The sequence below is a fragment of the Micropterus salmoides genome, unplaced genomic scaffold, assembly GCF_014851395.1.
Source record: "Micropterus salmoides isolate LMB-PRFRI ecotype aquatic unplaced genomic scaffold, ASM1485139v1 Ms_hic_scaffold_12, whole genome shotgun sequence".
In the NCBI taxonomy this organism is placed as follows: Eukaryota; Metazoa; Chordata; class Actinopteri; order Centrarchiformes; family Centrarchidae; genus Micropterus; species Micropterus salmoides.
Genome location: NW_024040263.1, coordinates 18,147,516 through 18,168,904, shown reverse-complemented (window position 1 = coordinate 18,168,904; position 21,389 = coordinate 18,147,516). Strand labels below are relative to the sequence as shown.

The 21,389-nt window shown below is 39.9% G+C and overlaps 1 protein-coding gene across 1 annotated transcript; it reads right to left on the bottom strand.

Moving 5' to 3' along the window:
• Window positions 1-596: 596 nt before the first annotated feature.
• LOC119899526 (dromaiocalcin-1-like) lies at window positions 597-917 on the bottom strand. The gene has a single exon (XM_038714115.1). The coding sequence runs from the start codon at window positions 915-917 to the stop codon at window positions 597-599; it is 321 nt and encodes a 106-aa protein (XP_038570043.1).
• Window positions 918-21,389: the final 20,472 nt, after the last annotated feature.

Sequence of the window (21,389 nt, the reverse complement as noted above, 5' to 3'; positions counted from 1 at the left end):
AAATGGTAGACGGACACGGGCACACACCAGCTTATATCCAAAAATGATCAACATAAATGCTCTCATAGCTCAAATTATATTAGGCACATCAAAACGTGTCATTCACCATGAGCGGCCAGAGACTTTAATGAAGACACTGGAATATTATCTATACCTATTGTTTTCTGTATAGGAGCTGTCACATGCTAAATGCATATATTCTATACACTATGGTTCCTTTCTTGTGTTAGATGTCAGTAACAGTGACAGATATTTACTAGATATAATATTCTGAATTTCCAGTTTCCAAACTCCAGTGAGTTCCAGTTTTACTACAGTCCCCCTTTGGTTAAAGCAGTGGTTCTCAAAAAATTTCAGTCACACCCCACTTTAGAGCCAAAAAAAGTTCAAGCTCCCCGACTCCAGCAAAAGTGGATTTCATTTTTAACAATCATTAAGAGCATGGAAAAGATTCAAGTTAGCCAAACAGCCTTGCTTGTATCAGAGCCTTTTTTTGTTTATGCATGTAATCACATCCATGCAACTAAGTCAAAATCTAACATCTTACCTGTCTAACAAGAGTGAGATATTACAAACTTAACTGACATGAAAGATAATTAATAGCAGATGAAGTAGAGTTCCTCCTGGCAGTCCCGGTTCTCCCACACTCCCCCTCTGGTTAAAGCTCCGCAGTGTGTCCATATTGGACACTGGTAGTCCTGATCTCTTTGGGTCCAGGCCTGGTGCAACGTAGGGTCACCGTTCATCCACAGCCAGCGGTCCTCCAGGTAACGCAGGCCGATCCACACCTGCTCAGTGACGCTGTCTTTCTGGATTTCTTTCTGGGCCAGAAGGTGCTCGGTCTCAGAGACAAGGCTGGAAAGGTCTGTGTGATTCTTTCTGCAGTACTCCAGAGCCCCCTCCCAGGTCATCTCCATCTTCACCACGGTAATGTCGATGCAGTAAAAAGGTATTGGTATTGTTTCTTGATGATCATTCCATTTTCCATCAGGCAGGACTTGCGCACTGTTTTCATCATTCAAAGTGTTGTCTGGTTGTCCTTCATCCCAGTTTTGGTATGTAGCATATCCTCCTCCTGACCACTTCCGGGCAGTTTTGTTGCTGGGATCTTGTTGGAGACCGATCCATCCAACGTTAATTCTGCCATTCTGTCCAACTGCAACGTTCACACCTACATCTGATTTGAACTTGTTTTGATCACTCTCGCTATCAATAAAGGAAAGATCAGTGTAGTGTTGTGTATAGTAATTCTGAGCAGCAGGCCACTACTTTCTGAAACATAAATGTGTTTTCCTATACATCCCTGAACAGCCGTACAAAGAAAAAATAAGAAGATGGTGTTCATGGTCATTGCTCTGTATCTTAAGCTGAGAATATTTTCTTTCAATTGTTTCTTCTCTGTGATGGTGCCACTGAAGTCTCAATATTAACGAAATGTATTTGCATGTCATTTGGTTTATTTGGTTTGGTTTATTTACTAACCCTAACCCTAACCCACTCTAACTCACACAATACACACCCATTATAAACTCAGAAAAGAGCTCAAAAAAGCATAAAACACAGTGACTGTGAAAAAACCATAAAATATATCAAAAAGCTGAATACATCATTAATAGATTAACTTCTTGTGACCAATTTACAGTTTATATCAAGTCTGTAGCTGAAAGTATGCTGAACTGGTGAGTTTTCAAAGTGTAGGTATGAGGAGAATTTTGACAGTCTCTTCATTCAGTTAGAATGGGAAAATTGTCCTGGAAAACCTTGAATATTTTGAAAAGTATTCAAGGTATCAATGACAAAAGTAATAGCACCCCATTCCTCATTGAGCCGGACAACTTGGAGTTTGAACGGAGTTTGAACATCAAAAGCTGTGGGACTAGTTAGCGGACAAAAAAACGTGACGGAAGAATAATAATAAAGGTTAGCAATAACATAGGATGTGAATGCTTGCAGCATTCACACCCAATTATTCATCATGTTGTCGTCAAGGCTGCTAATTGTTGATATGCTGCTGTTGGTTTTATGAGCTGAGGTGTTGAGAGCTTCACTGCTGATACTTCTGCAGTCATCCCAATACAGTGGAGGTCAATGGGAATTTGATGTGCTGAAAGCATTAAAAAAACTCATTCATAGTCATTCATATATAATTTATATTTTCTACCAAATATATTTAACCTAATTTAAGTTGAAGCACAGCTGACCTTATAAAGTAGTTAGAAAATAGTTGCCTAATTACTCATCCAGTGGACACAGAGCAACAATAGCATTCATTTGGAGTTGGGTTTCTGGTCACCCAGTGAAAGTTAGTCTAATGTGTTTGGTGTCTGAACAATAATGCTGCGATGATGTGTTGAGAGGAAACCCACTTGACACTGTTCTTGATCATAAAAGTTTATTAAATTAAAGAGTTCAGCATCAAGTACAAGCTCTGCAGTAGCTTGGAGAGTGACCCAGCCCATTGGCCACTCTGTCTCTCTGTTCACCAATCACTGCTCTCCCCGTAGAAGGTCACTGACCCTCTGTTTTGCTGCTACAGTGCTATTTTGAATTGTTATGAGTCAAATGCACAAATATTGGATACTACATATTCACTCTCTTTTAGTTTAATTTAGGTCCCCACCATTTTCTGAATGAAATATTCTGTCTGCAGGAGTTTTTTTACTTTTTGTTGCACATGTATATATCTGCAACGTTGTTCTTCCATTTATATATTTCTACATTTATTTATGTTGACTGTATGTAGGAGCCAAAATAGCAGTTTTTGTTTATATTTAAAGAACAGTAGTTATTATTTTAAGACCTCCCATATTTTTGGTTATAGTTCTGAATCTCTGATTAGCAAATCAGCCTCACCATAGTAGCTGTGGGTGTGGTATAATTAATAAAGGGAAGTTGGAAGCAGGAGTGAAGGCCCTAGCCTTAGTTGAGACCAAACACAGTTTTTTAACCATACCTTGTCTCACCTTATTTCATATCATCTTTGAGTCTGTAGGTTACTATTTATTTTCCCTCATTTACACTACACACTCATACACTAGCCTACAATGTTTTGGTAGGTCAAGTTTATTTCAATAGGTAGGATATTAGAATTAAATTGTTATTTCCAAATGGCGAAGGCAGAATGCTGGATTCAAAAAAGGAACAAAGGTGTGTTAAAACTACTCTTCTAGGGCTGGGGCAGTGGCTATAATATTGGAACGGGATAGCCACTACACTGTTACTACTACTACTACTTGGCAATAAAGCCCCTTCTGATTCTGATTCTGGAAACACAGTGTTTAGAGTGACAACATAACGCTTACATTTACACAATGCACACAGTCATCACTGGGCACCACTTGCTTTAAAATAGCAGTGCAACAAATGGTCAACAAATTCCTATATTAAGTAAGTGACGAGAAGTAGGGTGAATGAGAAAATTTTAGCCTTGCCCTGCCACTCATGGTAATTTTATTGGTGGGTGCCATTTAAATGATTGAGGAGTAGTTATAGCCATCTGCGTCACCAGGTCATTTTTCTGGGGCTTTAGCCCAGGATGTTTTGACTGTAGCCCCGAATGTAACTCAGCAACAGCAACAAAAATATTTTCCATGTTAATATGCAATAATCTTCATGATGCAGCCTGTCTCTCAGGTCTTCAAAGAGTGGAAGCTACTCGCACTAATATTGCTACAAAATGTAGCAGTAAAGTGACCCCCCACCGTTACTCAGCCTGCCTGCGTTTAGAGGGAGCACGAGAGGAGAGAGAGAGAGAGAGAGAGAGAGAGAGAGAGAGAGAGAGAGAGAGAGAGAGAGAGAGAGCATTGCTCACAGCTTCTGAAGTCCCTAGCAAAATTGTAATTAATACATTTAAATATAAATGTTGTCGGTCAGTGTCTAGTCAATGTCTTTGCTACACAAACGGTTAACAGTCGCCGCAAGTAGTAGTGAGAGAATATCATGACATACCTGACCGTGACACTGACACCTGTCGCTCTGTGTCCTGCTGTTTCTCTCCCACTCACTCAGAGACACTTTGCTCTGTTCGACTGTCTCTCTGCTCTAGGATGCTTCATTCCCTCTAAAGCGGATGTGATCTGCACTTTATCAGAAGTGCTGAAGTGAACATTAGTGTGGAATTGTGGTGATATTTCTGCCTGATCAGTGTTAGTGATAAGTGTTTTCAGTTTCGGTTTTCTTCCTCTGATGAAGAGCAGTGCGCTCGTCTCATCGAGTAGGCTACAAGTCAAATTACTTTTATATAGGCCTAAAAATGGGTCAACGATCGGCCCATAAAGCATAGGCCTATATTGGGCTGGCCCAATCATATGTCTTACAGCACCCACTCCCTCCCCCTCTGCTGGAGCTGTTTCTTGTGTTGTGAGCCAAAAAAATTTATAATTCGCCAAATGCGCCAAAATAACTAATAGATATATATAGCTGTAAGCTAATAAAATAATAACCTACTGATTACTGCATTACATTCTATTATATTTTTATATTGTGAATTGTCACCTGCCTCCTAAATTTTGTCCTTCCCTTTATAAAAATAAAGACATTTCCACCATAAATTGGTGCAGAAAATGTCTCCAGAATTCAGGAAATTAAGTGTTTAATGCTCAAAATCTTCTGGTGGAGGACCCACAGACCCCCCCTATCGAATATTTCATCAATAAATAATTCTTAACTGAATTCAGATTGATTAAACTAATTTATCATTGAAGTGAAAAGGTGCCATATGCACATTTGAAAAGACTTAGGCTACTTCAGGAATGCCTGCATGTATGTAGACTCAGCTGGGATTAAATTAAATGAGAAAAGTTGATCTACAGGAGGAACATTTCTAACAGCCTTACTGCATTATATTACACTATATTCTTCTTATTTTGAATTGTCACCTGAGGCATTTCCTCAATAAATTGATGCAAAGAAATTCACCAGAATGCAGAAAATTAAGTGTTTAAAGTCCAAATTTTTCAGGGGGAGGACCCCAGACCCCCCAATTTAATATTATCAGTGTTAATTATTATCAATAGTAATTATAAAATTCATAATAAATGTAGGCTATATATATTGACTGTTGCTTTATAGACGTACTTAAAGGGGGAATGAAAGATGAAAGGAATGAAAGCCCCCAATGTTTCAGGAGCCTGGAAATGCCCTTGGTTACAGTTAATAATAATATAATAATAATAGTCTTTATTTGTAGAGCACTTTTCAAAAACAAGTTACAAAGTGCTTTAACAAGTGTAAAGACAATAATACCCAAAAGACAATAATACAAAAACAATACAAGATAAAAGCATGAAAACATTGAAAAGACTAAAATACAAGTTTAAGATAAATATAAAATTAGTAAAATAGAATAAAATAAAAGGGATAAAATAAAGTCAAATAAGATCGGGAAAGGCTCTCCTATAAAAGTATGTTTTAAGAAGGGACTTAAAAGAGTTCACTGACTCAGCTGACCTGATTTCCTCGGGCAGGCTGTTCCAGAGCCTCGGGGCCCTGACAGCAAACGCTCTGTCCCCTTTAGTTTTCAGTCGAGACTCTGGAACAGACAACAGACCTCTGCCCGAGGATCTCAAGGTAGGTGCTGGTGTGTATGGAACTAAAAGGTCAGAAATATACAAGGCGAGAGGCCATGAAAAGCTTTAAAAGTGATCAATAGAATTTTAAAGTCAATTCTAAAACATACTGGGAGCCAATGCAATGAAGCTAAAATAGGAGTAATGTGGTCATATTTCTTTGTTCTGGTTAAAAGCCTGGCAGCTGAGTTCTGGACAGTCTGAAGTCGATCAATAGATTTTTGGGTTAAACAGGTGAAAAGGCTGTTGCAATAATCCAGGCGTGATGAGATGAAGGTGTGTAAAATGGTCTCGGTGTCCTTAAAAGATAACATAGATCAAATTTTTGCTATATTTCTAAGTTGATAAAAACATGATTGAACAAGCTCTGTGGTGTGCTGCTCGAAATTTAAATTACTATCAAACCAAACACCAAGGTTCTTTGCCACAGGCTTAATGTGATTTACTAGGGAACCAGCCATCTGCTGAGACCCGATGACCAGGATTTCTGTTTTGTCTGAGTTCAGCTGGAGGAAATTATTTGACATCCATTTTTTAACTTCACAAAGGCAGTTGTTAAGTGAACTCAGCGTTCCTGGGTCTGTGGATCTGACAGGCAAGTACATTTGTGTGTCATCAGTATAAATATGAAAAGAAATGCCATGTTTATGGATAATATGTCCAAGGGGAAGCAGATACAAGGAAAACAAAATGGGTCCTTAGACCGACCCCTGAGGCACACCATATTTAACTGGACAGAAAGAAGAGACATAGTTGTTTACAGACACGCAAAACTTCCTATTTGACAGGTAGGATGAAAACCATTCTAGGGCAGTACCAGAGATCCCCACCCAGTGCCTCAGTCTGTCTAACATGATGTTGTGATCAGTGGTGTCAAAAGCAGCGCTAAGGTCCAGGAGTACCAGGACTGAGCACATGCCTTCATCAGCAGACATTAAAAGGTCAATGGTGACTTTAAGCAGGGCAGTCTCAGTGCTGTGGTACTTCCTAAAACCAGACTGAAACTTTTCAAATAATTTGTTATTTTCCAGTGTCCTATGTACACTTTATTTCTCTTTTTGCAATAAAAATTTAAGGAGGTAAAAAAGATTCTGAATATTCTGGCACCACATGAATGCACCATCAGTCACCGCTCCCTCCTCCCTTTTCATGCGAGCAGGAGAAGCTACATGTGGTCCTCTATTTTTCTAAATTTCTCTTCTTTTATAAACCAGACTACTACTACTACCACTATTAACGTTTCTTCTTCTTCACACTCATTCAATGCAGTGACGAAACACGCTCTGTAGAGCAGTTTGTCCATTTGGGCTACTGTAGATGGTGGCGCAACATGGGGACCCGTGGTGTGTGTAGATAGAAATTGCTCATTCTAAGGTAATAAAAACAAAATGGTTCATTATATAAGGTCTTTATACACCACTGAAAACATAATTATGCATATCACATTGCATTTCTGGCAATAGATCCTCCTAAATATTACACACTGGACCTTTAAGGAGAGATTGAATGTAAACACAACTTTTGTTTGTTTTCACAAAAACTCTACAGGGCTACTTTTAGTAATATACACGCAATACTTCGGATGTTCTCACTATGATTTGGCTGGTTGAAACACTTAGTTTTAAGTGTCCACCAACACGACGTCCCATAAGCACCACTACACTCACTAATACATACAGTATGCATGTACATGTAATAGAGAGCATTCTGAAAGACTGCTTAGGCTGTGTTAGGCTTGAACAGCCATTGACGGTTACAGGTGGGCAAGGGCGTCACTTTGTGTTGAAAAGCGGTGGGGACATTTTAGGGCTCAGATTAGAGTTATGACAAAACAGTTAGCATACGAGACTTGACAATCCAGAATATTGGGGTCACGAGAGCAAGACTAGAAGATATTTTTTATTTAAAGAAATATTTATTGATGAAAATATACAATTGGGGGGTCTGGGGGTCCTCCCCCTGAAGATTTTGAGCATTAAACACATAATTTCCTGCATTCTGGAGACATTTTCTGCACCAATTTATGGTGGAAATGTCTTTATTTATTTAGGGGGAACACAAAATTCAGGTGGTAGGTGACAATTCAGAATATTAAAATATAATGTAATATAATGCAGTAATCAGTAAATTGTTTTTTAGCTTATGTAATTTTTTGGGATAAAGCAGATCTGTTTTTCTATATTTAAATTGCTTTGCATGTTTTCTTATTGTGCCAAAAAAAAATTGTCATAGTACTCACATTTGTTATTTAACATTTCTTGTTAAAAGCTATTTTTCAAAACAGAAAAAGTGGTGGGGACATGTCCCCAGCGTCCCCAGTGTAAATGACACCTATGGGGGGAATATACTGATTTTATAATGTTTGGTGTTACTCACCATCTAACTCAGCTCCAGTTAGGAGCTGCATAAAGCCTTTCATGTTATATGTATCTGGTCCCTGGAGCAAGTTTTATCAGCTGGCAATTTTCAATGTACATTTACACAAGAGTGTAAGTTGTAACTATTATTAACAATAATGGAAAGCTGAGGCTCAGTATCAGTAATAACAATGAACATAGGCCTATGTTCAGTTCTGCCAGGACTTTGGACAAGAAACTGATGTCCTCCTGCTCACTGGAAAATAATAATGAATAATGACACATATTGAGGAATCTCAAAAACAGCAAGGGGAAGAAATGAAGACAAGTTGCACTGTGAATAGCAATTATCAATAATGGAAAAAATATAGATGAATCATACATCAAGGATATTAAATGTAGACTGTGTGTTAAGACATATTGCCACACAATTAAATTATGTCTTGCTGTTAAATTATTACTATTAATGTAATATAGATAAATGGAGTGAATATGTTGCATCTGTACATGTGAAGAGGTACTAAAATATTTTTTCTTTTAGTCTGACTAAACACATTACAGAAAGCTGTAATCAAATTGTTGCCACTGACAACGGTTTGCTCCATGCCTCATTGATGATTGAAAATAGAGCCCCAGAGGTCAAATGGGATGAAAGCATGTTGTGTGAGTGAGGCGCTCTGAGCTCATCGGAATGTCGTGTTGAGCACCACTACAATGATTTCATGATGCTAATTGGGTTTAGTAGATTAAATGGTGATTGTATTAAGAATATTTCATTGTGCTGCTTGGACAGGAGTTTGGTTTCACTTGAAGTGAAAAGGTCAGTTTAACAAAACTAAAAGTAAAATGAACAGTGAGCTAAACAATCTGTCTTTACCTCATGTTTCTGTTTTCTCTCTGCCTCCTCCCAAGTGCGGCACAGGAAGGATAAGCAACTGCGAGGCAGGTGAGTGTGTACGTTCATTATGTTTATTTATGAGTGTGTGTCTGTGCATGTTTAAAGACTGAGGGGGTCTAACAGCTCTCTGGCCCCTAGGCCCACTGCATTATTCAGAATAGAGATAAGAGGCTCCGCACTCTGGACCATTCTGATACTGCTTAACCTCAACACACACACACACACACACACACACACACACACACACACACACACACACACTACATTCTCCACAGTGGCCATCTGATAGCCTACTGAATAACCTTCAAAGGCAAAACATGAAGGACAGAAGAACCCACAGGGATTCAGTCTCTGGATGATTTCCTCTTAAAGGGTTTTGCTAATCCTGCACTCAGTATCTTACAGGACACACACTGAACTCATTTCCGAAAAGAGCCAACATCAGAAACCATGCTGTAACTGATGATAAAATAAGTTAATAAGCAAGTTGGTGACATGTAAATAAACAACAGCAACAAAATAACATACTGGGGCCATCTTTACAGTTAGTTGTTTATTACTGTGTAAGGAGTGCATGTTGCAACAAAATGTATTACATTAATAGGGATTTCTAAGGCCACTGGGATAATTAGTGGCATAAATTAAGATAGATTAGACAGCATTTGCGGTAATTTAAACATTTATAGGTCTATGAACGTTGTGTTAACCTTCACTTTTCCCCCATTCCATGCTTTTTTTCTGACAGAGATAAAAGCTGTCCAGCTGTCACTTGAATTTTTATGGGATAATATTTATTTCTTCTGTGTTTACAGAAATGTGCAAATGTGACCGCTATAACTGATACTAAGATAATAAGTTTTTTTAGTAAAAGTAAGATTTACTTGCAGTTATGTAGCAGATGGTGTTTAAGTGTCCATTGAAATCAGTGCCCGTTTGGCCAAAAACATATAAACAACACAGCAAAGAACATCTTTGGTGTTCTTCTCTCTGGGAGGCTTACGTTACTAGGCATGGACCCAGGGTAACATCATTAATTTCAATGGGGTCAGAATGTGTGTAATTGCTGGTCCGGTTGAAGGTCAAGTAACTTTTCTGTCTCAAAGGCTCCTTTGAGGTCAGATAAGCCTCACCTAATTAATAGGCAACTGTATGCACGCGCACACACACACACACACACGCGCGCGCGCGCACGCACACACACACACACACACACACACACACACACAGAGGCCAAACCTCTATAAGCAGCCCTGATGAGCGTCATTAGGCCCAATCAAAGCAAGTGATTAGCCTCAGTCTGAAGTCAGAGTAGGACAGAGTGCACTAATGAGCACAACAAAGCTGGCAAATAGCAAACATTGGAGAACCTTTGTCAGGTTCAAGGTGGGCCCTCTGTCTACCACCTAGTTAGTATGGATAGACTGTGTCCTCTATCCACCAAGCCTGCTCGCCCAACCAGTCCCACCCGTGGCTAACTGATACCATCCGTGGGCTCCATACTGGTCTCAGAGCTGCTGAAAGAAAATGGCAAAAAACCAAAGACCCCTTCGACCTTAAGGGCTACCAATTGCTCCTATCCTCCTTCTCGACAAGCATCAGTGCTGCGTTCTATAATAACAGAATTAGCAGTGCCACTGACTCAAGGAAATTATTTTCCACTTTTAAAGCACTACTAAATCCTCCTCTACCTCCACCACCCACAAATTTGTCTGCTGATACCTTTGCTGCCTTCTTCACAGGCAAAGTGGTGGCTATAACTAGCCTATTCTCTGAAACATTCAAACTCAACCATTGTATCAGTCCTACTACATCTTTTCCTTTGCCCTCCCAGGTCAGTGGTTCTTCACTCTCCTCGTTTACTCCTCTCACAGAGAGTGAAGTATCAGAACTCTTGACCTGTAGCCATCCAACTACATGCCCACTGGACCCGATTACTACGAATCTCCTCCAAGCCATATCTCCTACTGTGGTCCCGACAATCACTCATGTGAAATACTTCTCTGGCTTCAGGAACCTTCCCGACCACTTTCAAAAGGGCTCGGGTTACACCCTTGCTCAAAAAGCCCTCGCTTGACCAAACTCAAGTTGAGAACTATCGACCAGTGTCTCTTCTACCATTTTTATCCAAAACTATTGAACGGGCAGTATTCAAACAGGTCTCAGAATTCCTCTCACGGAATGACCTCCTAGATCCATATCAGTCTGGTTTTAAGAGTGGCCACTCTACTGAAACGGCTCTTCTGTCTGTAACAGAAGCCCTAAGGTCTGCTAAAGCTGCAGCCCAATCCTCGGTTCTTATCCTGCTTGACCTATCAGCTGCCTTTGACACAGTCAACCACAGGATCCTGCTATCCTCTCTCTCAGCAATGGGCATCTCGAGTGAAGCACTCCTGTGGTTCGAATCCTACCTCTCTGGGCGTTCCTACAATGTTTTGTGGCAAGGACAGTTATCCTCCTCCCACTGCCTCTCCACAGGGGTGCCCCAAGGCTCAGTGCTAGGGCCCTTTCTCTTCTCAATCTACACCACCTCACTGGAGTCTATCATTCGCTTGCACGGCTTCTCTTACCACTGCTACGCAGACGATACGCAACTCTACCTATCCTTCCCGCCAGGCAATCCCACCGTCTCGGCGCGGATCACAGACTGTCTCTCGCACATATCTGCATGGATGAAGGCTTGCCACCTTCAACTAAACCTCTCTAAGACTGAACTCTTGGTCATTCCAGCCAAGCAATCTATTCACCATAACATCAAACTACAAATTGACTCCTCAACCGTCACTCCAACCAAGGTGGTGTGAAACTTGGGTGTCATGATTGATGACCAGCTGTCCTTTTCAGACCATGCTGGTCTCTCGTCATGCCGCTTTGCTCTATATAACATAAGGAAAATCACTCAGTACGCCACCCAGCTTCTGGTACAGGCCATGGTTATCTTTCGCCTCGACTATTGCAATTCCCTCCTAGCAGGTCTTCCAGCTTGTGCGGTGAAACCCTTACAAATGGTTCAGAACACAGCAGCGCGTCTGGTTTTTCATCATCCCAAAAAGACTCATGTCACTCCATTACTCAGTGACCTCCACTGGCTCCCTGTGGCCTCCAGAATCAAATTCAAGTCACTAATGCTTGCATACTGAGTGACTACTGGGTCTGCACCCATCTACCTAAATTCCATAATACAAACTTACATTCCTTCGCGCACACACACACACACACACACACACACAGCAGTGACAGCCTGATGTGGACTTAAAGGGCTTGAATGTGACTTTTAATGAATTGAGTCTGGTGAGTGCACATCAGCAGTGGCGTAGCATCAGAGTAGACTAGATATGACCATGGGCGTAAATCTCATCTAACAGTGGGGGGGAACAATAAACATAAAATTTTTGAAGGGGACACAAATAATACAGCCAAAATTGTACTTGTATAGGATACGTGTACACAGAGAGAAGTCTTACTACTATTTTTCTGGCCAACAACACAAAGGAATAGTTGTTTAAATATGACTTAAGTTGATCGGTCCACCACGCGGCCATATTATCCTAAATAACTTGCGTCCTCCAGGCTACATAGTAATTTAGGTTTCTTCTGGGATATATTAGATATTTAACGGCAGCAAGCCAACTGATCTGCCACTTAACATCATAATGCACAAAACTCAACACAACAGTCAGCCTAATATCTGTTCACACACAGTACACACAGATTACAGTTTTCCTGGCTGATTCCAGTTACTGATTTTTTAAAAGGTCTGACCTGCCAATTTTGATTTTATTTCTTTCTAACATCTATAACCGACAGCATACACAAACATTTTTGTAACTATTTATTGGAAAAAATCTATTTTTATTAGGATCCCCATCAGCACCAGTATAATGTTAGCTATTCTCACTGGTCTCACTTGTATGGTCATAATGAAACATGATTATAAAATAACATTTTCACTGGAAGGAGCTATTATAGCCTCCAATCCAACTGAAAATAAATTGCACACCATTTTAATTCTACTTAATTCTCCAATTTATTTTTGTGTTTAATCACAAACTACAGTAATCTGCTCACCTTGCTTTTCCCATCAGACACACAAGCACACACCTACACCTGTCTGTCTCTCTCTGTCTGCTCTGACTTTATTTGTCAGCACGTTTATTTAAAAGAACTGTAACTGGAGGAGGCTTGTTGTTAATTACCGATAGAGACCACCCTGGTATGAATGACGTCGTCACCAACAGCTGTGTTCACTGACGCTTTACCTGCTCCCTGCTTTAGGCCTACAATATCCACAGCGTCTCTGTCTTTGTGTTTCTCTGCAGATGTAAATAGTGAGCGTTGCATCTTCTTCACTCTCGTGAATAACTTCCACACACCTAAGACATGTTTTAGCCAGTGTGTGTGTGGCTGTGACATGAGGTTACTGTCTGTGCACACATGTGAAACACGGCGCAGCGCAGCCTCTTTCTAACGTCTAATGTTACCGGCAGAAAACTGGATATTTGACACTGCTCTGGCCCGGTCACCGGTCAGAGCGAAAATAAAATAATAAACGGCCCAGCTGATCAATCTGCACAACTCTAGCTGTAGAAGATGAGTTCCAGTCTAATAAGCTGTTAAACAAAAAACCAAATAAGCTAGGTAATGTTATAATACGATAGAGGGCTCATAGAAAAATAATCGGTTATCATATCTTTTGGACATGATTAATTTATTAATGACTCAGCATCATCTGTATTAAAGACAAAAGAATCAGTTCATCCGATGTTTAAAGTGCATAAAACAGCCCTGCCAGCCTGCTTAACATTACTGGAGCTCCACAACTACTGACTGATTTGAACTGGTTTTCTCTCACCGGACTTCTGTAAGGGGAAGGCAGGCAGTGGACCAAACCACTGTGAGGCAAGAGAGGGGGGACTCAAAATGTTTCTAAACTTAAAAAGCACTTTAATTGCCCTTTTTGCGTTTGTATTGTTTTACTATTTACACAATGCTTTTTTAAATATATCATTTTATTATTTGATGGTTTTTAAGGGGGGCGGGGGGCAGCCCTCAGATTAGGGGGGGACATGACCCCCCTGCCCCCCCTGTGATTTCCGCCTATGGATATGACATTACTTTGAGGCACAACTATAAATACAGCTTAAATGCTAATAAAGGGTTTTATTGTTTTTCTTACACAGATGTAGTAAAACAGTACTTATTGCACTTATATATACATAAAGAGTTATTACAGTGCAGACGCTTTGCTGCTTGCTTTTGCCTCTGCTTGCATTCTTTTGCTTAAACTCTCTTTTTTCTGCTAGAAATCAGCAGCTCTTGGATACTTTTAAATCACTGGGACTGTCAGATAAAGTTGGCTCTTGCCATACTTTAAAAACTTTTATGATCTTAGTGCTATGCGAGTGCGGCCTATCAATTGCACTAGCCTGTACTGCAGTGACTGGAGTTATAGCTAATGCTAATTAGCAACAAGATGCCCCCCTTCTCCATGGAGGACTTCTACAAACTTCTACAGAAAGTTGCAGTGCTGGAAACCAAGATCCACAGGTTAGAAGTGAATGTGGAAGTGAATGGAATATGTGGGAATGACACCACTTTACTGTGGACCCAAAACAGTGGACAAGACCATGCTAACACACGGCTAATTAGCACCAACAAGACTACTAAAAAGCAGGAGGCCTGTGTACTGGGTAATAAATCTGAAAGTGGGAGTCCTCCCTGGAACGCTCTTGGTGCAAAGCCTAAGAGTAAATCATTTCCTGGGGAGTAACAGACAGAACCCAGCGCCCTGAGATTTGTGATGCGACTGGCTGGCCTGCATTATCATCCAGGCAGAGCGCCTCTTCAACCCCTGTTCTTGGTAGGACACAGCCGTGGACAGCTGCGAAAGGGAGAGTTAGCAACAAACCTCCCCAACAACCGAGTGTGCAACAGCAGAACAGATTTTCACCACTATTGCAGGACCCTGGATCTCCGTCTGATCACCTGGATAACCTCCCGTCCTCACACAGAAGGGTAAGGACTGAGAGTAAATCATAAAGTAAAAGGCTGCAGGGAAAAGCTAATGACTGGGCCTCAAACTCTGATTGTGGGTGACTCTGCTGTAAACTATGTAAGAAGCATGTGCAGTAAGAACACCAAAATACTCTGCTTTCCGAAGGATACGGTGTCTGACTTGGCAGAAAGAATCCTGCATATCGTGGCTGAACATCCTACTGTGAAAAACATCATACTGCACATCGGGGCCAATGATGTTGTGAAGCAACAGTCTGAAGTCTTGAAAGAGGATTTTAATAATCTGTCACAGTCAGCTCTTTGAATGCTGAGGTGTTTATCAGTGGTCCTATACCGCCAATCCGAAGAAGAGCTGAGAGATTCAGCAGATTGATGGCATTGAACACATGGCTCTCAATGGCATGTACTGTCCATTCAGTGTATTTCATCAAACTTTTACTTTATGTGGGACCGCAGACATCTTTTTAAGGCAGATGGACTTCGCCTTAACAAGTTAGGAGTAAAATTGTTCAGCTCCAACCTGTTTTACTTTCTGCGTCACTCATCTGTTCCCTCTGCCAAGGACAAGAGGCAAGAGGAATCTAAACAAGAAGAAGACATAACACAACATGCCAGACAGGTAACAGAAAAAGCATGGTGAATGTGTTAAGAAACAGGAAGCACTCAACATATCCTGCAAATTTAGTATTAATTCCTCGTCAGCCGCAGCCTGTCGAAAAAAGTGGGCCAGATAATGTTTTTAACACACTAAAATTAGCTTTGTTAAACGTTAGGTCTTTGGCAGGAAAAACATTTTTAATCAATGATTTTATAATTACTCACAATCTTAACTTCATGTTTTTAACTGAAACTTGGTTGGACCAAGATAACAGTGCAGCTGTCCTTATCGAGTCTATCCCTCCCAACTTCAGTTTTATGAGTGAAGCTAGAGCGCATAAGAGAGGAGGTGGAGTTGCCATTTTGTTTATTGACTCCCTCCAATGCAAAAAGAAGTCTTATGGGAATTTTGCTTCTTTTGAATATGTGGCTCTTCAGCTGAATTCCTCTTCTCGAGCTATTTTTCTAAAAATCTACAGGCCCCCTAAATACTGTGCAAACTTTTTTGATGACTTTGGTGAACTGCTGTCTATAATCTGTATTGACTTTGACTGCGTAGTTATTGTTGGTGATTTTAACATCCTTGTGGACAACCCCCAGGACAGAGGGACTAAAATCTGTAATGTTAAGAACCACAAATCAAGCCAGAAATCTTGGTGTAGTCATGGACTCAGACCTGAATTTGAGGAGCCACATTAAGACAATTACAAAGTCAGCATACTATCACCTGAAGAATATATCATGGATTAAAGGACTCAGCAAGACCTGGAAAAACTTATCCATGCATTTATCTTCAGTCGACTTGACTACTGTAACAGTGTCCTTACAGGGCTCCCTAAGAAATCCTTCAGACAGCTGCAGCTGATTCAGAACGCTGCTGCTCGAGTCCTCACTAAGACCAAAAAGATGGATCACATCACATCGCTCCTGTTCTGAGGTCTTTACATTGACTTCCTGTATGTCAAAGAATTGATTTCAAAATCCTGCTGTTAGTTTATAAAGCACTAAATGGTTTAGGGCCAAAATACATTTCTGATCTTCTGCTTCGTTATGAACCATCCAGACCTCTCAGGTCGTCTGGGGCAGGTTTGCTTTCTGTCCCCAGAGTCAAATCTAAACAAGGAGAAGCAGCGTTCAGTTATTATGCTCCGTATATCTGGAACAAACTCCCAGATAACTGCAGGTCTGCTGAAACTGTCAGTTCTTTTAAATTAAGACTGAAGACTTTTCTTTTTACCATTGCTTTTAATTAAATATTTAAGATTTTTCTTTTTACCACTGCCTTTAACTAGTAGATTGATAACTTACACTGCACTGTAACTTTTACTGTATTGTTTTCTTTTTCTTTGTTTTTAGCTTTTTACCATTGCTTTTAATTAAATATTTACACAGTAAGAAATGAGTAGGTAATTGAGTGAAAAGATAAAGAGAGTGAGATTGAACAGAGTGAAAGAAGTGGTCTTAAATCTCGCGCCTGAGTGATTTGCAGGAACCTCTGTCCACCTGTAAACACGCAGGTGGGTCCAGAGTATAACTGGATCAAAGCGGCCTGCGGACAGACATGTCCTGGTTTCTCTGTAGTGTCCGAGGGCTTTTGGAGTTTCAGTGGACCCAAAGATTGCTATGGACCCGAGTACAGACTAGCTAGAGAGAGTAGATTAAGTGTACTTCTCTGTTTATTCTCTTTTCAGAATAATTGTAACTCAATTATTTGCTCAACCCCTCAGCTTTTATTTTCCATTTAACTCTTTTAACCCTGATTGTACACTGCACTGTAACTTTTATTATTTTTTATGTGTATTTTTTCAATTTCCCTATGTTGCTTTTAAACTTTTTTTTTATATTTCCCTGTTGCTTTTATGTTTTATGTAAAGCACTTTGAATTACCTTGTTGTTGAAATGTGCTATACAAATAAACTTGCCTTGCCTTGATTGGAAATAATGACAGAAGAGCAAAAAAAATTCAGTTTTACCAGATATGAAAAACACACAGAAGGCTGCAACCTTGCCACACCTTCTTTAAGGCACAAGCTGTATGCCCTTCCAACTTTGTCATTTCTCACAAGCAAATCACACGAAACAGGCGTGACTTCTCTATGATACAGACTATATTAAAGGCAGCAGGCTCAAATCCCCTCTGTCCTTACTATAAGGTAATGTGTACTGTCACAGAGAAATGACGATGATGATGAGTTGATCAATGGACATGTGAGCACGTCTCAGGATTCAAATACATATGCATAAATTATGTGACTAAAGCAGGGCTCATCTAAGTACTTCCCCCTGGCTCATTTGTAATGATTAATCACACTTTGAGGTTTTGTGGGTAATTGCCTTTGAAAATATTAATTTGCAAGGTCACAGGGTGTTTGCTATATATTAAAAGCATTAGTGGTAATATTCCTTCACCAATGGGAATAGATATCATATGTATAATATGCAACATAAGGTTTAATGATGTGAAGAAATCAGAGGGGAAATGTAGCAGGAGAACACCACCACCACAAATGTTGTGAGACACGAAAGCTAAAAAAAAAAAACATTCTTTGGACGGAAGAGACATGAAGAAATACGTGAGAATATGTGAGTGATCTAAAAAAAAAACATTTGTCATTGTCACTATTTTTTATCTTTTTATCTTCCAGTAATCATCCAATGCTTCAGTTTCCCCACACTGTGTAGCTGCATCAGAAGAAAATTCAAGCTGCATTTGTACCAGATTAAAGTAAAATGGTGGCTTTGACATCCCATTTCAACTGTGAAGACAGTTAAAATATAACAGGAGATGTTCCCTATATACATACATATAATCTTTGGTTCGCACCCATTGTAGATTTACATTTGCATTTACATTTACTCATTTGGCAGACGCTTTTATCCAAAGCGACTTACATTTGAGAAACATTAACAAAGCATCAAATACAGCACGAGAACTACAACTGACAATACATACTAGTAAGAGCACTAATAAATAGTAAGAGCTGATAGCACATATCGAATCAATGGGGTAATTACCTATAGATTGTAGATTTTCCCTATGTTGTATAGAGCAAAGCGGCATGACCGAGAGACAGCAGCAATATGGTCTGAAAAGGACAGCTGGTAATCAATCATGACATCCAAGTTTCTCACCACCCTGGTTAGAGTGATGGTTGAGTCAGTTTGTACTTGCCCAACGGTTCTTGTTCTGTGTTTAAGAGTGCAACAGGAGTACAAGTACTGTGTTATATGCTTTTGATCTTGGATTACCAAGACAAAATGATTGGTTTCAGTGGGTGCACCTGTCTAGCCTATAAATATACAGAATGTGTGTGCAGGTGGACGATGGGTGTGAACCATGGATTATATGTATGTATATAGGGAACATCTCCTGTTATATTTTAATTGTCTTCACAGTTGAAATATGATGTCAAAGCCACTCTCACACAGTGTGGAGAAACTGAACCACTCGATGATAACTGGAAGATGAAAATAAGTTCCCGGGGTAATGAATCCACTTTCCTGAAACAATAATTAACCTGAGGAGTCAACATCCAGCCGAACTGAAAACACTGCAGCCTCTCAGACCAGATGATGCTGTACAGTATGATATGGATATATTTAAAAAAGAATTAAAAACATAGCAAGTCTCTCTGGACTTTTTAACTAATAGCATATTGATAACAGCATCAAGGAGTGTGATTTTTACAAAACATGTAACGTTTTTTAAGGCCACTGGCTGAAATAAATAAAATCAAGCAAGTGTCTTGACCTTTGAACTAACGTTATGCACATGCATTTATAAGAGCAGTATTCAGTGCTTTGGCAAAACACAAAACGTTGCTTAATGCCACTCTCTCCTTCTGAGTAGATGCATCTCTGGCAGTAGAGTTTCTTTCTATAGGCTGAGCTTTTTAGCTAACAGCTGAATTGAACAACATAAGGTCCGGTGTCTGCGTTTTAATATGCAAATGAAACACAAACAACCACATCCAACTCTTAAATGGCAGTTTATTATTGAGTCAACAAGAATTTACAATGTGAAATCTATGTTGATTGCAGTGGTTGACTACAGTCTTTTGACCGGCTACCAAAGTGGTTTTGCACACGCGCACACACACACACACACACACACACACACACACACACACACACACACACACACACACACACACACACACACACAGCGTCCCCAGCTAGTCACAAAACCTCTGCTGAATTTGAAGGATGACTGTAGTTTTCCCTTAAGAAAGCTCCAGCCTTGTTGCCTCTCCACCACCACATCCTCCTCAGTGCTGTGGAGCCTTGGCAGAGACAGATATCCCATCCAGATGTATCATGACCTGGGGTATATAAAATACCTGCAGGTAGGCCAACAGATTGTTTGTAATTCATAATTGGCATGTTGCTCGAGGATCGATTCATCGGCTGTAGGTTGTATTCACTGTCATCCTCCCTAAGGCCAAAGTAAAGCTCAATTACATTAAAGTATGGATGATGTAATAGCATATGAAAATAGATTTTTTGACCTCCAACAGCTACCTAACTTCCAAGCAGCTCGGGCTAACTAAGTAAGGGAAAACCCTGCTCCACACAGCATAAGTGAAATTATTTGTGAAGACTGAAATAAATAAAGACATAGTAAGGATACACAAAGAAAATATCATAAAATGGCTGACAGAGGGTCAAGTGTAGGATTTCCTCCAGACACAAATATAGAACAAAATCTCTCCTTCAGGATCAAATGGACACTTTTGTTAAAAACACTAATCCACGCAGTTCTTGGCCATCACTAACTCGTGTTTTTTTTCCTGTTAGAGCAGCTAGCTGTGTTGGCTCTTCATTTTTGACTCTTAGTAGTAGTCTCTCTGCAAACCTGTGGCTAATGGCCTTCCTCCACATCCTCAGATTTAAAAGCTCCACAATAAATTTTTATGTTGGTAAGTAAATAATGGCTGGCTAGCTTCATCCAGCTCCATCTTCAGGCACCCATGCTCCTTTGTGCATTTGGGCTACTGAAACATGGCGGCATGGGGACATCCATGTAAGTAACTTGTGGTGTATGTAGATAGAAATGGCTCATTCTAGGTAATAAAAACATAACAGTTCGTTAAGTAAGGTATACACCACTGAAAACATACTTATGTATATTATATTGCATTTCTGTCAATAGATCCTCCTAAATACTACACACTGAACCTTTAATGAATGAATAACTTAAACTAACAAAACCATAATGAATATTTTGCCATATACTGCTAGATAACACTTTACACAATTACTGCCATATGAAGCTCATGTGGAAATAATATTTTTTTCTCCCTCAAAGTTCTAACTTATTTTCACAGTAAGCTTATTTCAAAAACTGTGATTTTTGTAATAGTGATAAAAACAAATTGTTGTCCTTATTGTCTTGATTCCTCTGGAGCATCTCAGCAGCATTGTGAGGAAGTTCAAAGTAAAAAACAAAATAAACAAAGAAAAACAAAATAACAACTAATAATGCAAGTCATGCAAGTGACACCTAAATAGGCACTCATTTATTTCCATAATCCTCATGATATTCAGAGCACATGAAGGTCAGAAAATGCAAAAAGAGTAAGCCCAAGATTTGCCAATCAGAGATTTGCATTGAGAACACAGGAGGTTGACTTCCAAAAGACAGATCAGTGACACCCTTCAGCATCTCCTCCTTGTCCTTTGTTAACTTTGTCACCTGTTTCATTACCCCTGGAACTTCTCAAGAGTGAGCTTGAGTGAGAAATGAAGGGGTGAGAAACGTCTTCTTGGGCAGAGGTGGAGGACATGCTTAGGCCGGGGTGATTGAAACAAACTAGATCATATGAAGTATTTTCCAACCACGTCTACAGGCAAAAGTACTTGCTGAATATGGAAGATTTTATTGGACTTGGACTATTGGAAAACAGAAAAATTTAGACTGAGGAGAGTCCAGTGGTCCAGCAAAAGCAGAAGCAGAAG

Excerpts from the sequence above, each read along its gene's own strand:
- LOC119899526 (XM_038714115.1), bottom strand. The coding sequence starts at position 917 with ATGGAGATGACCTGGGAGGGGGCTCTGGAGTACTGCAGAAAGAATCAC.